At 35.3% G+C, this 16400-nt stretch overlaps 1 protein-coding gene across 5 annotated transcripts in view; it reads left to right on the top strand.

The window, feature by feature from the left end:
- adam10a (ADAM metallopeptidase domain 10a) overlaps positions 1 to 16400 on the top strand; it is a 78724-nt gene that overhangs the window by 54212 nt on the left and 8112 nt on the right. For 2 of the 5 annotated variants that reach the window (XM_005168897.6, NM_001159314.2), the window contains 6 exon segments: positions 1501 to 1659; positions 7815 to 7915; positions 8095 to 8250; positions 8339 to 8431; positions 11965 to 12148; positions 15505 to 15668. In XM_005168897.6, the coding sequence (XP_005168954.2) occupies positions 1501 to 1659; positions 7815 to 7915; positions 8095 to 8250; positions 8339 to 8431; positions 11965 to 12148; positions 15505 to 15668 (857 nt within the window). 5 annotated transcript variants of the gene reach the window in all.

Here is a 16400-nt window from a genome sequence, read left to right as displayed (position 1 = left end):
TTCACTTTCGTATTCGATATGAAACTCACATTTACCAGTAGGAGTGACATTCCGCCCTACTCATAATTATATGTCTATTACATAACAATAATACACTGTGATATAGCCTGATTTGTTTGCTTGTTTTGCTTTCCCACTACAATTAATCTGCTCCAAGTTTGTTACATTCAAGCCAAGATTACCTCATTCAGGCAATCTCAGGCTGATTGTTTTGGTGCAGATATGAGCACGATTGCAGTTTCACATAAGCCAAAGAACTGTATAAACTGGCAAATGAGACAGGTTTGAAACAAAAGTCTAGCTGTAAAAGCACCCTGAGAAACAGCCAAAACACACACCACAATGTTCTCATAATCTTTTAACAATGATGGCACGCAGCTTGTGATAAATCCATTTAACTGTTTTATAACTGTTTTCTTAAAGGTATACTTGGTGCTTGTAATGTCCCAATGCTCCAGAATCATTAAAAGCTTCTCTTTCATTTGTCTTGATTAAATTGGACTCAATTCAAACAGTAATAGTTCCTGTTGAGGTTTTGACTGTCTAGATATCTGGATAATTATGGACAACAGCTTTTGTTGATCTGTTTAGTCAGTTCCATTCTGTGTTGTTTAGAGTTCATGTGCGGACATGTCGAACTTGGCAGAAATTGAACAAAAATGTTCCAGGATATGCTGTTGCACTACGAAACTCCACACCCCGTTTGTTTTTGTGCTGCACTACAATTTTATTTCCTTTCACTCTTCCCCAGTGGTAAACCACATTTTACTGGACTTTCCTGCTTTTAATTATCCCAGAAGGTTTTTATGAAATGAACTCTCTTAAGGACATTTTAACAGTGACACCAGGAAAACATTTAGAATTTTTAACAATAAAAATCTTATTTTATTGATCTATTCAGTTGTTTTTATTTTTAATTGTATATTTATTATTAAAATGTTTTTGCCACGAATGTAGCCTTAGTTGCTGACATGGCATCAAAATTACGTTACTCTTCCCAGTGGTAAAATAATTTATCTGTTTCATTATAATAAAAAAAGAGCAATAGATTCTAAACAATTTAATGTTGAAGGATTTAAATTTTTTCGTTTCTATGCATACTATAAATTAATTTTCTTCCCAGGCCTGACTGCTGTTGTTTGTTTTTATTTATTTTTTATTTTTTTGTTTTTTTATTATTGATTGAACACAGAAATTCTGTAAAAGAAAAACAGTTCTGCTTTGCTGTAGACAATAGCCGTGTTGCTGAGCTCATCACTTTTCTGAAGGTCAACATCATATTAGCATGGTGTGCATTGAGAGTGTTGATCTTAGAAGAGATGAGTCACTGGATCATTATATGGAAGCATCCTTCATATATTCTCCCTCTGTCATATTTCCCAACATGCTCTCTGGCTTCCATAATTGATAGATATATCTGCTTCAGACAGTGCACTGAATGACTTTACAGTTGTTGTTGTTTTGCTAGATTTTAATCTTTGATTTGTTTTTGTCTTGCAGGTGAGAAGGACAGTCTGACGCATGGCTCTGTCGTGGATGGGAAGTTTGAGGGCTTTATAAAGAGCCATCATGGCACATACTACGTGGAGCCCTCAGAGAGATACCTCAAAGACCAGAATGTGCCCTACCACTCAGTCATCTATCACGAGGATGACATTGGTGAGCTAATAATAGCATTTGAGTGACCTACATCGTATTCTTAATCCCTTTTAGTGTAATGTTTTTATCCATATAGAGTGCCAAATTTTTGATTTTGTAAAAGCTTGAGAGTATGTAGATTTATATAGCAAATGAAATTGTTTTATACACTACCAGAAAGGTTTGGGATTGTTCATTTTGAAACCATCCGGATGCTTCAGTCAGCATTTAATGATGAAAGGGAAAATAATCGACTTTTAACAATCAAGTTTTAAGACGATTAAAGATCTGTGTCTATATTAGAGATACCCAAATAGGGCCTGCGGGCCAAAGTTGGCCAATTGGAAACTTTGAGTTGGCCCACCATCCCATCTGAGAAGATACTAAGTAAAGAGAGGTTGGTGCAAATGCCTTTAAAAGAGATCATCGTTTTTAATTTGATTTAACCTTTTTTGTTTGTGTTTGTTTTATTGCTGAGCTCTCAAATCAAAGCTAACTGAAATTAAATGTTTCAATTAAATGTTGTAAATCAACCAGATTTTTAAAAAACGTAAATAGTGTCACTCAATAGATAGAGGTCTATGCAGAAGACATTGGTGAGCAAATCAAGGCAAAAACTAGTGTAACTCCATCCAGTTATAAATGAGATGTTTTTTGTTTTTACTGCAAGAAGTTATTTATAAAATGTGATATAAACGAAGATGTATTGATATTTATATGTTAATATAAAGCAATATTTTCTACCTATTTTCAAATCTTTTAAAATAAATTAGGAAATTACCAATGGCAATTATATTTACCTTCGGCCCACTAGCCTCCATTAAGTTTGGTCTTTGGCCCTTCACAAAAAAATAAGGTTTGGGCACCCCTTGTCTAAGTCATACTTGTTTGAATGCGCCTCAGTGGATCTGCCTCCAATCATTCATGTTCCAAGACTCGCCATAGTGTTTGAGAGACATAAAAAGACTGGATTATGGATTATGCATGTTTCAGTCAGCATGTTTTGATTTAATTTAATCTTTTTTTGCTGTTATTATTGAAATCAAAGCACATTATGATGGTCATTGTAAATGTTTAGGAAGGTGTCATATGCATACAATTGAGAAAATTGGCATATACAGTAATACAAAACATTGGCACACAACAAATTTTAGCAACTTTCTTTTTTTTAAGCATACAACATCCAAAGGCAACAAACTTGAGTCTTTTTAGTTTTTGTCTCTCACTCCTTATCTTGCATTCTGTCAGTGACTCACTCTCTCAGTCAAACAAACTGCAGTGGTCCACTTTGCCAGCTCAACAGGCTGATAAGGCTGTAATGCTATTAAATGTTATCATTGTTATAATATCCTTAAGTACAAAAAGTGATTAAAAAATAACCCAGTTCTGTCAACGATTAGCTGCTTGTCATTATGTACACTTAAAGCTCATAACATGTCTTTAGAAATTAAATGCATTTAATAGTAGAAAATTTGATACCTAACCTTTTAAAATGTATTGGCCTGCAAAACCAGACTGGTTTATATCTGCCAATTATAAAGTCGCATTAAAAGCATGTAGTAGTGCAAATGGAAATGGAGCACACTGACCACACAGCCCGTCATTCTAGTCCTGTGAATACATGAAGTGTTCCATTTCAAAATAAGTTGTGGGGAAAACAGGATGACTAACTCTAACTCACACACACATACATCATTGTAGATGTCGTTAAACAGTCAGATGACTTGAAGCTTTTCTGATAGTTGCTCTAGGTTACAAATTTTGTTTGCACAGCCACAGTAAATGAGACCTAGTGTGTAATCATTAAAGGGAGCTGTTTGAGCTTCTAAACTACAACTATGGCACTACTAACCAATAACTACTGATGTTTCGTTGCAAATGGGAAACTTCAAACATAACAAAGCTGACTGTAATAATGTTACTCGTTTGAACTGCACAGAGGTTTTATAAGCTTGATCCAAAACACAGCACAAAAAATATACTATTTACTGACCATTCTGTTTGCACAACCATTAAACAGTCCACCATGAACCACTTGAGTATGGCACATAGTTCACCCCATCTGTAGAACTTTGTATCACCAGTGTCACATGTTAGTCTGGAACCCTGGACCATACCACTATGAACTTATAATAACAAACAAGGAATAAACTATGGGGGAATAAACTATGGAACAGTAATTAGTTCATGCCACCGTAGAAATGTGGAAAAAAAGGAAAACCTCATTCATTCATCCATTTTCTTGTCGTCTTAATCCCTTTATTAATCTGGGGTTGCCACAGCGGAATGAACCGCTAACTTATCCAGCACATTTTTATGCAGCGGATGCCCTTCCAGCCGCAACCCATCTCTGGGAAACATCCACACACACACTCATTCACACTCATACACTACGGACAATTTTAGCCTACCCAATTCACCTGTACTACGTGTCTTTGGACTGTTGGGGAAACCGTAGAACCCGGAGGAAACCCACGCAAACATAGGGAGAACATGCAAACTCCACACAGAAACGCCAACTGACCCAGCCAAGGCTCGAACCAGCGACCTTCTTGCTGTGAGGCGACAGCACTACCCACTGCGCCACTGCGTCAAATCCTCATTCAGTAAACATTTAAATGATAATATCAAAAATTGTGAAGAATTTAATTGTACTTATTTATTCTTTCGTTTTGGTCAGTTTTTTTGTTTTATTGTCTAATTAAGGATGCACTAGAATGTATTCGCTCATTGCCTTGCTGTTTTTAATCTCTGACTTCTAAGTAATGACTTTCTCTTTAGTAATTTAAAGCTGCAGCAGAGTTTTAGACAAACTCCTGCAGGCTGCTTTAAGCAAAGACCTTACAGAATCATAAATGCACCCCTTTCAAATATCAAGAAATCCATGCTTTTAAATACAGTCAGTGCGTCTAATCTACTTTATCCCTGAAACGTATTGGCTTTAGCTGAAAAAAAATCTCAAATTCTAAAAAATGTTTTCTAAGAGAAACATTAGGGACTGTTAATTGAATGTTTTGCAGGGGATCAAGAATGTTCATGTTTGGCATCAGTATGAAAAACCTTCATGGAACATTTAGTTAAAGGCTTGTATGTGATTTCACAGAATAGAACATATTTTTGTGTGACACATTTGTTGGTGCTGATAGATCCATTTTGCCCAAGATTTTATTTTTAAGACTGCCAGAATTCTTATCAACCTGATATTTGCATCTAATACTTTATTTTCATTCCCTTAATTCTAACTTGCTTTGGAGTTTTGGGAATTCCAAGAGGGATTATTGCATATTTTATTAGGCTTAGTTACTTGCACCCCAGTATGACTCAGGAAACTATTCGTTATTCGTGAAACTGAGGTGAGCACAATCGAGAAAACCTGTCATAACCACAGTTGGATTTTAAGAAGTTGTTTGTCAGTTTTATTTATGTTTTGCTGTTCATTACTTAGAAAAGAAAGTGTCACTACATGAATAATTTTCACTCAAACAATTGTGTCTGTGTGTGTGTTCATTTTGTCAAGAGTGAAAAATGGATCTGGGATTTTTGGGCTAAAAGCTTGCCATGCTTCCATTTAGATTACTTTGAGAAGTCAGAGACTTTTCTCATCTCAAAAGATAGATTTCAGCTCTCCCCTCAAGGCGCTTGTCATTTTCTTTTACACTTGTTTCCCCTAGACAGATGTCTCTCTTGTTCTGCCCAACAGAGATTTGCATTTGAATGTGGCTGCATTCAGTCTGGGACAATAAAAACCTCACAGAGAAGAAAAGGAGCTGTTGTGATCAGAGATTAAAGTGACAGTCTTTCCCTAACTACCGCCAAGACACTTTCAACTGCATACATATATATTCACAGCTCCTCCATGCTCTCACCTGACAAAGCAGATTGTATGGTTTTCTGTACATGCCACCAGTATCTTACCATAGAGAGTTCCCTCCTTCTTGAAACATTGCTTAAGCTCTCTCAGGAGGATGACAACGATTTATGGCTGAGATCGTCTTGCATTGAAAGCTCAGTGTCTTCACACTTCCTGAGCACTTTTCAGATTGTAACTCATGATGGACGCTGACTAATGCAGCAATTCCACTAATCATAAAGTCAGGTAGCAATGCACATGATGCTGAACTGTACCGATTATGAAGAGCGTTAAATCAGTAGCTGTGGTTGCTGTTCCTATTAGAGCTCTCATAGACGCTGAGTGGACATTCAGAGCTCTGCTGTCTCATTAAACCAGCTCTCTCAGCTCAGTCCCAGCGTCTGGAGAAACCATCAGCCATAGCCTGTCATGGGTAATTAGACTGGTGTGTAAAAGCTGCTTAGGTTCTGTTGTGTTATTTTTGTCATAACCAAACCTTTGGGTAGACAACTTTTGGCTGATCATCAGTCATCTGTCAGTGACAGGCTGATGTTCATCCGAATGACATCTGTTCCAGATTTTAGGGCATTGACTGTTCCCTGCTGTAGTGACACTTGACAGTATTTTACATTTTAATGGGAGTATTATAAAAAGACCTCTGGAAGCTTGAAATAATGTGCCTGAAATAGTCACTCTGTATTTGGATAAGTGTCCAGAGGTGCTCTTCACTCATTGCAATGGTGTCACTCTTTGCAATGTTGGCTTAAAAGAACGTTATTTAAAGTAATAAACAGGGTCATGATACAGAGTGTACCATGGGTGCTGAACTGGGAATAGTATCTGAACTAGTTTGTGGAAACCGCATTAAGTTAGTAGTTAATAAGTTTTTTTTTTTAAAAATTGAAATCTTAGGGTTATAAAATAAATAACAAATGCACAAATTTGGTATTTGTTTCTGTTGATGACTTTTAATTGTTAGAATATTTTTATAATTATAAAAAGTGATGTTTATAAAATGTAGTAAATTTTTTTTTTTTTTTTTTTTTTGCAAATAAACCATATCAGCTTCATATCAGAAAAAGCTGATATGGCAATAAACTAAAACAGTCTCTCTCTCCCTACATGTATAGTAATGGCGGTAATGTTAAAAAAGCTGTTGTAAACTTGTTTTGGTCCCCATGAGGAAAATAGCATATAAATCAAACAACTGGAAGTGTTTTGAACTGCTAATTGTTTTCCATGAGGGTGGAGTTAGAGGATAGGATATATAGTTTGTAAGTTTATAGAAATCATTGCCAGAGGGAGTCCCCCCACAAAGATACTTATTTGACTCTCTTTTTATGTGTGTGCATGCAAACAGAAGCTTTCACCTGCTGTCTTGCAACTTCTTTCTCGAAACCTAAATTGCATATAGCAGATCACTTCGGTTGACTAACCCAACAGCAGGAGAGGAGCAAGTGCTCTTTGATTACGAATGCTGGCAGGATTTCCATATAGACTGTCTATTAAATATATACAATATCTGGAGAAAACATTTGATTATAGTCATTTTCATTTCTGCTGATGGTTGGTTATTGCAAGTGAAAGCAGAAAATACCGAATTAACTTTCTGTCAAAATGTTTCCTTTCATGCATATTTGCTGCTTTAAATTGAGAATATATGTGTGTGTGTATAATATATATATATATATATATATATATATATATATATATAGAGAGAGAGAGAGAGAGAGAGAGAGAGAGAGAGAGAGAGAGAGATGGTTAATATACTATATGCATACAGTACTGTTCTAAAGTTGGTGAATAATGAGCACTTTAATTAACTACGGATTTATTAAATTGATCAAAAGTGCTGGTAATGACATGAAGAACTGAAAATAAATAATTTATATATAGTATAGGATATATTATTTGTGGCGCCACTATATGCGCTGGCAGCGTGGATTTAAATTCTGTAAATATTAAGCAGTGTAGTAGATTTTATGCTCTGCAGTTACAGAAAAGCTGAGACATCAAATTTAATAACACTGTGCTGTTCCCATTATAAAAACAGCAAAGGGTGGGTTGTATTCGCAGTTCTTCCTTAGGTGTTGTGTGTGTGATCATTTTCCTCAGGGTAAATATCTTATTTCGACTGACTCAATGTCTTCGCTTTTAAGTATAATGTGATTCCGATGTGTTAAATGGATTAAAGTGAACAAAAGGGAATAAATCAGACTAATTATTTTGGGGAGGTAACAGTTCATAAGGAAAATTTCAATATAGGTTAATAGGAACATTGTTGCACTGTAACTCTTGATTTTTTTTCTTTTCTTTCTTTTTTCAGATTACCCTCATAAGTATGGGTCAGAAGGTGGCTGTGCGGATCATTCTGTGTTTGAGAGGATGAAGAAATACCAGGCGTCTGCCGTGGAGGAGCCTACCCAGGTCAGCATCAACACTAGCTCAGCAGAATAGCGCTGACCTCACCAACTAATGCCATCATTCTGATCTCACAATGCAAAGAGAAAAAAAAAGTCTTTTTGTCAGTGCGCCCAAACATAGCAAATGTCTTCTCAGCCTCCTCAGCTAAATTGTAATGCATCCTGCTGTTTTGTGTTCAGCAGACGAACCACATCATTGATGAAGAGGTGGCTGATGGGCCGGTGATCCTGAGGACACGTCGTGCAGCACAGGCAGAGAAAAACACCTGTCAGCTCTTCATCCAGACAGATCACCTCTTCTTTAAATACTACGGCAGTAGAGAAGCTGTAATTGCTCAGGTACACAGAAATAGCAGGTGTAGTCATGGCATATTCTGTCTACTTTTTTATATCGTATGTTTATAGGGTTGTTTTTTGTGCTATCCAGATTTCCAGTCATGTGAAGGCGATTAACTCAATCTATCAAGGCACAGATTTTCAGGGCATTCGGAATATCAGCTTCATGGTGAAGAGAATCAAAGTAAGTGTGTTTTCGTGTTCTCTCTGTGTTCATGTAGGTTTCCTCCGGGTGCTCCGGTTTCCTAAACTCCTAAGACAAGAGCTATAGGTGAATTGAATAAGCTAAATTGTCTGTAGTGTATATGTGTGAATGAGTGTATATAAAGTTTTCCAGTACTGGCTAGCAGCTGGAAGGACATCCGCTGTGTAGAACATATGCTGGATAAGTTGGCAGTTCATTCCGCTGTGGCGACCCCTGATGAATAAAGGGACTAAGCCCAAAGAAAATGAATTAATGTTGTAACATTATTCGTTATGCCTGTCTGTATGTGGTTTTGTCTTTCTGTCATGCCTGTCTATGTTGTTATGTCTGTCTGTCATCATGCTTTTCTTTTTGTTGTCATGTTTGTCAATATTTTTGTATGTTATGTGTGTCATTCCTTGTTGAAAATTGAAGTATGAATTGAGACTATTTTGTAGATGCTCATTCATGCTAATATCAGAATGTCAAGAATGTCAAAAGAACTTTAAACTTGTATAATAATTAACTGATTTCCGCAAAGCCTTATGATATCCTCCACACTATGCATTTGAACATTTAAAAGTGATGATCGCCTTTTTCATTGAATTTTGAGTGTTTTAAATAACCTTTTTACACCTGTGGTGTTCCCGGTCAAAAGTGACCTCCAAAGGAAATGAATAGGTATCCAGACTATATTCATCCATCAGACCGAAAACATCCCCATATACTGTACACAACCCAAACTCCCTCACTCCCTCACTCACTCACTCACTCACTCCCTCACTGTTTGTATTTTCACTGCAGTTATTTTATGTATAATTCTATAAATTTATTTTAAACATTACTTTGAGACATTTTTCACAGCTAAAGAATGTTGAATAAAAATTTGTTTTTTACATTTTTATTTTTTTTTTTTTTGCTAATTTAAGAAAACTTAAAATGAACTGGTCAATTTTGACCAGGAACACTAAAGTAAGGGGTGGGAAGTGAACATGACAGGAGGGTAAAATCATTGTCGATAATGTTGATAATATTGGAACTAATTGAAAAACTTTTCTATTTCTTTGGGCAATAGAGGAGCCATTGTTACAAGAGTACCACATCGTATTTTAAATGAGAAATATAAAAACCATTGATATGTAACAAGGCCCCAAATTAATCAGGTCTTCTATGTCTTTTTCATTGAGTGTTCTGTTTTTAAAATCACTGTGCCAGCAAAGGAGCAGGGGTAGTTTGATGGTCCAAAAAGTAAAGTTGTGAAAGATGGTAGTGAACTTTGGTGGTTGTCAAGTTCTTATAAAAGGATGCATGAGTGCTGAAGGTGTGCAGTTTTATCACTGCTCTCATGAATTTCCACACTATTGTATGATGAAAGATAAAAACTAAAGAGACTATCTTCTCTTCATTCTCTGCATTGTTACTGTAGGTATTTCTTAAACATGTCCGTGACTGTATTATACATTCTCCCAAGGGGAAAAAACTTTAATAGAGGAGTATTTTACTCAACCTTAACCCTCTTGAGCCCCTATGGGAGATTTTATAGAGACAAGAAAAGAAAGCTGTCTGCAGTAAAGATCAGGTTATTTAAAAAGGTCGTCCTCCAGGACTTAAAAAGGATTGATGTGATCAATTGTCATGAACTTGTACACTCTGTGCCGAGAAGGGTTAGCGTTAGTATATGGAATGTTGTGGAAGAGATAATTTGTGCTAGAACTTTTTTAATTTAATCAAAGGTGTACTTATTTTTACAACCCATCATTTATACAAATGTACTTACTTTAGAGATATTAATGTAGTTCACATGCATAGTATTATTCTGTAAATGCACAATGTATTTACATTTTAACATATTTTCACGAATTCCATCAGTGATCATTAAGAAATATTTTTGTTTATTATAACATTTAGTTTGTATATCACAACAGATTACACAGTTACAGAATAATATCATGTGGTCACAGCAAATATTTTACAGCCTATTCTTCTTCCCATCAACCCATTCCCTAATTAACAAACAAAAAAAGAAAAAAGGGGGTAATTCATTTGTTTAAATCAGGTAAAGAGTGTTTCCCAAGTCTGTTTAGACCTTGCTACCCTACTCCCTCAGAGCTTGTTCTTGTTGTAGCAGACTGTCAACATTTACATTGCACTTCAGGAAGTTATTAAAAGGTCTCCAGACATCTTTAAACACATTTTGTAAATGTGTGTGATCTTTTCTATTGACATATGTGGAGCTATTTCTTTAATCCACTTTCCAATTCTAGCTTAATTTACATTTTTCCTATTAAGAGCAATAACAGTTTAGCTTGTAAAATGCACATTTCTATGGATCTTTTCATTGTACAATAGTGCTGACAGGATATATACCCAGGACAAAAAAAATTGGTCAATCATTTCGATAAAATCTTGCCAAAAGGGTTTCATTTACATATCCATATACAATGGTACTGTGTAGCTCTTACCTCGTCACACTTTATACAGGTATCTGGAATATTATTGTTAAACTTTTGCAAAATAGCAAGATTTATGTATGTTCGCATTAGCTGTTTGTACTCTACGAGTTTCTGGCTAATGTTGATTGTTTGTATCTGAGCTTTCTTACATGCCTCCTTCCAATCCTCTAGAGGTATTCTATCATGTATATCTTTTTTCCATAACCTTAGTTCTGATTCTGGGCGAAGCAGTGGCGCAGTAGGTAGTGCTGTCGCTTTACAGCAAGAAGGTCGCTGGGTCGCTGGTTTAAACCTCGGCTCAGTTGACATTTCTGTGAGGAGTTTGCATGTTCTCCCTGCGTTCGCGTAGGTTTCCTCCGGGTGCTCCGGTTTCCCCCACAGTCCAAAGACATGCTGCAGGTGAATTGGATAGGCTAAATTCTCCGTGGTGTATGAGGGTGACAGGCCCAGACGACAAGCCAGCCGGAATGTGTAAAAAAAAAAAGTCGTTATCATATGGACAAGTCTAAATGGATCACTTGTTCCAAAGAGCCGACCCCTCAACCATACGGCCAAAGAAGAAGAAGAGGAGTTTTGATTCTGAGGATTTGTTAGAGCCAGATACAACCAATGCAAAAAGGAGATTGAAGCTTTATCATAACAGTGTTCTATGATTGCTGCCTCTGAGTTAGGATGATGTTAGAAATATTTAATGAATGATTTTGAGATGAGAATACAAAACTTCTAAGTTGAAGTTATTTTTGAGAATAAGTCTTTAGAACGTCATATTTGTTTGACATTGCTGCAAAAGACATAAATACTTCATCCTCACTGTCCATATCTTGTATTTTCCATAACTCATTTTCAGCCCATATTCGAAATCCTGCATTGCTTTTTCCTGGTTAAAAATGAACATTATCCTAAATTGGACTAAAAACGAAAGCATTCTTGCATGAGACAGTGAAACTTCTGTCTAGCACAATTAAATACATGTAAACAAACAACAACATGTGTATGTAGACACAAAATGTTTGATCAATCTTTAATGTTATATAGAATGTTCAAATAATGCCTGTTTGTCTTTTTGTGTCTCTATTTCAGATCAACACAACAATTGATGAAAAGGATAGTAGCAACCCTTTCCGATTTGGCAACATCGGTGTGGAGAAATTTCTTGAGCTCAACTCTGAGCAGAATCATGATGAATACTGCCTGGCTTACGTCTTCACAGACAGAGACTTTGACGATGGAGTCTTGGGTCTGGCCTGGGTCGGGGCTCCTTCAGGTAAAATCAGAGAAAAACAAAGGATCTCCGCAGTTATCTCCTGATAGGGTTGAAAGTGTGTGTATGTTTATTTTTCTATTCTATTTTCTATTGCCCTGTGACAAATTTAACATTAGAGATCCAAAAAGGAAAACGATAAAGATTATAAATGTCAAGGAAGACATTTGATGATATGATATGATATTTCAGATGACATATTAGGGGGAACCTATTATGCCCTTTTTTACAAGATGTAAAATAAATCTTTGATGTCCTAAAGTGTGCACGTGAAGTTTCGGCTCAAAATACCCCACAAATAATAATAATAATAATAATAATAAAAACTCTTAGAAACTGCCCGTTTTATGCATAAATCCTAATTGTGCCATTTTGGTGACTGTCGCTTTAAATTAAAATTGATTGTGCTCCCAGCCCTCTTTTTAAATGCCCATGCGTCAGCATTGTGACAGATTCAGACTTTCCCCGTTTGATGTCATGTACAAAGGGAGAATGTCAATCAGTGTTAGTCTAAGTGTTAAGAGTTTTAAAGTTCATGAAAAATTGCCATTAGAAGCTGGTTATATATCTATTGCCACACAACTGTTTATAATAGTGATATTTGCATAATAGATCCTCTTTCAAGTGGAAATCAAACCAAAATTCAATTTGTTTATTGACATGTGCACAGTAAGGAAACGCTTTTCCCTGAACAATGAAATTCTTACTTTGTCGTCCACAGTGAAGTCATACACATAACATACACATCATACACGACATACACATTTGCACACAGAAGTAACGGAAGTATAATTATGAAATGTATATACAAAAATATCTATAAATGTAAATTATATATAATACTGATTGTGGAGTATTATTAACAGATGTAAACAATGTATAGTAGTTCTTGAATTTGTGCTTATTATGCAAAAAAGTGCCTAGTGCAATTGGCTTAGGTGCAAACAACAGTATAAGGGAGCGGATTGAGCGCAATTGTATGCAATAATAGTGCAAACTGGGATGGAGAATATAGTGTGCTACTAAGCAAAGAATGAAACTGTTTGTCCACTGGTTATCCGCTTAAAAGTCTGATAGCTGTTTGGAAAAAAAGAAAGAGTTATTGAGTCTGGCAGTCCTGCATCTCACACTCCTATACCTTGGCCCTGAGGGTTGGAGTGTAAATATTCTGTGTTGTGGATGCTTGGGGTCTTTCAGGATGGAGGCTTTTCTTTTGTGGACTCTGCGATGGTATTTGATGCATATACATTAGATTAGTCAGTACTGAAGCCAAATCTGGGACTTATCTAACAAAATAACTTACGATAACAGTCCCAAAACTAGTACAGCCAAATGTATATGTTATAGGAAAATATTAAATAGAAATTTAAAAAAGAAGAAAAGTCAAGAGAAAAAAATTGGAAAATTTTTGTTGAAATTTGTAGGTTGTAGTTTTTTTTTTCGCGATATTTTCCTTGAATTTAATTGTATTATCTTTTAATTTTTAAATATGTTTGTTGACTAAAATATTTTAATAAATATATCTGTTTAATAAATCTGTTTTGTCTAAATGCATCTAAATACTTTGCCCTATATTTACTAAGAAATGGATACAAATATTCATTTTCAAAATGGGGTGTATCAATTATGCTGAGCACTGTATAAAGAAAATGTATAAAAGTTTAAAGAATAATTAAAATAGAAATGAAAAATATAGTATAGCCTACAATACTATTATAAAGGCATCTTATTCTCAGGTGGTTTAATATAGTGCATGTGAAAGGTACTAATTGAAATGGACGTGGAGTTGATTTTATTTACCCTTTAAGTCTTAAGGTAAAGAGCTGTTGAGACAAGGGCAAAACGGCATCCAAGCTTTGCATTCAAAAAAGGTCCAACAACACAACTTGCATTTTAGTTGTGCTTGTCAGTATCCCTGTTAGTGATTTCACTTATGTGGCTTTCTTTACCACACAGACATGCACACCTTAAACGTGAGAGCTTCTTTTCATCACTTTTAGTGTGTGTTTCTATTAATGCATTAGTGTTGCTAGGGAAGTGTGCATGTCTCACCTATTTGGATCGTTTATACTGTTAACAGTTCAGATTTATGCGTGACTTATTGTTTAAACATACATTCTCTTTTAATTGAACAAGAAACGAATTTGGTCAAGTTTTCTATTAGTAACTCTGGTTAATAAACATTTATGATGATGTCCTTGTAAATTTATGCAGCATCTTGCAGATGCGTAGAGTTTTTGCAACAGATGGACATGAATGCTTATGCATATTTGTTCTTCTTTTCAGTTTTGTTATTATTGGCTTTGAGCATAAAATAAGCTCAAATCTAAATAATGAATTTTAAGTGTCACTTTAAATAATATATTCCAAGAAACAACACTGTATATAATACAAGGTCTATAACGCAACAAAAATTGAGAAAAATGTGTTCAATTCAGTTTTACTTTTGTTAACATGAAAAACTGATTATTTTGTCTGTTAAACATATTAAGCCTTTCTGGCATTTGTTTATGCACAGTAAATTTCTCTTTCTCAACTAATTAGCTCAAAATACTGTTTAATAACGTTTGTTATTTAAGTTGAAGTTGTTTTGCCCAAAAATGCAGTCATTAAAATGTCAAACTAAGCTGTCTCAGATGTGTAGCACACCATCTTCAGTTGTAAAACATGAGCTTTATTATTTTGCCTATTCGTTTGGTTTCTTTATTCAAATTTCAGCAGTTGGTGTGTGGGAGTACTAACACAGAGAATGTTGGTGCAGGTATTTGTGATCTGATGGCAGAGTGACATGTGTCTTTGTACACTAAGCTGGTTGTTTGTTTTCAGTGCTGTCTGCTGTTTTTGTGGGTGCTTGAGTTACAATGAGATCACTTCTTTTCTACACAGCCTTGACTAATTAATCAGTGTCACCAAACAATTCTTTGCAAGCATTTCCCGTGTTTTCTATTGTTTGGACCAACAAATAGCTCCATTCCAAAACACTAACCGTTGGCTGAGCCAGTGTTGCTGTGCCACAATGATTAGGAAACTAAAAAAAAAAATAGAGCTGTTTGACAGAGCTGCAGCATTAATAATTTTGATGAATTATAGCTGGCTCTGCACATTCAATTAGGATAGAAGTTTGGCTTTTAAGATTTGACACTTTAATTCGTTTGAATGTCTTAGCTTGGATGTTTGTATAAATGTTTCATTTTAGTTCACAAGTAGAGCAAAAGAGCGTATTTTGTGCATTGTTTTGTTTTAATGACTTTTAAATTTGTTTCTGAACTTTTTGTTTTGTCATTTTTTAGTTAATATAGTTAATGTTTTTAATTTTATATTTTACATTGGATTAATGCCTTTCTATTGTGTCATTTCAGGCAGCTCCGGTGGAATCTGTGAGAAGAATAAACAGTACTCTGATGGGAAAAAGAAGTCTCTGAACACCGGCATCATCACAGTGCAAAACTATGCATCACACGTTCCTCCTAAAGTCTCTCACATCACCTTCGCTCATGAAGTCGGACATAACTTCGGCTCTCCGGTGAGTCCTTTTCACTATATGTGCTGCATCCTAGACACATTAGCCGTAAAGAACACACCTTAACTGAATCCTTTATGAACAAATCAATTTTACTCTTCGATGCTTCGCGAAATTAGAAATTGCACACTATTGCCTTTGAGACCTCAAATTGTCAGATTGATCTAGCCAAGCTTTTATAATAACCTGACTTGGTATTCACTCAATCCTCAGTTCAGTTTAAAAGCTAATGCCGAGAACTGGCCGATGGCCAACTAAAAACAGTGTTGGAATATTTTCAGGATGAATTATAGCAGCAGGCTAATTAAGATCTTGTTATATAATTTATACATATATATATATATATATATATATATATATATATATATATATATATATATATATATATATATATATATATTTGTGTGTGTGTCTGTGTGTGCACACAAGCAGTTTTTTTTTAATCTTCCATTCAGGCCACACTAGTCTATTAGAATAAGAAACCAACATGACCAGCTTGGCTAGGCTCCTTTAGCTACCTTAAAATAATAATAAAACCGATTTGGTGTTTGTTTGTTTTGTTTTTTAACAGAAATAGCATGGTTGTCTTTACACAGAGAATCCTGAAATTGTTGAAAGTTGTGCAAGATAACAGTCATACTCTTTCAAAAGCATCTTGAGAAACAGAAAATCTATACCCAGTTGTGATGTCTTTTTACAGCATTGACAGTAATGGTGCATTAGCAACTCTTCCTA

The sequence above is a fragment of the Danio rerio genome, chromosome 7 (genome assembly GCF_049306965.1).
Source record: "Danio rerio strain Tuebingen ecotype United States chromosome 7, GRCz12tu, whole genome shotgun sequence".
In the NCBI taxonomy this organism is placed as follows: domain Eukaryota; kingdom Metazoa; phylum Chordata; class Actinopteri; order Cypriniformes; family Danionidae; genus Danio; species Danio rerio.
The sequence above is the reverse complement of the archived record's forward strand: the minus strand, read 5'-3'. Positions and strand labels throughout refer to the sequence as shown.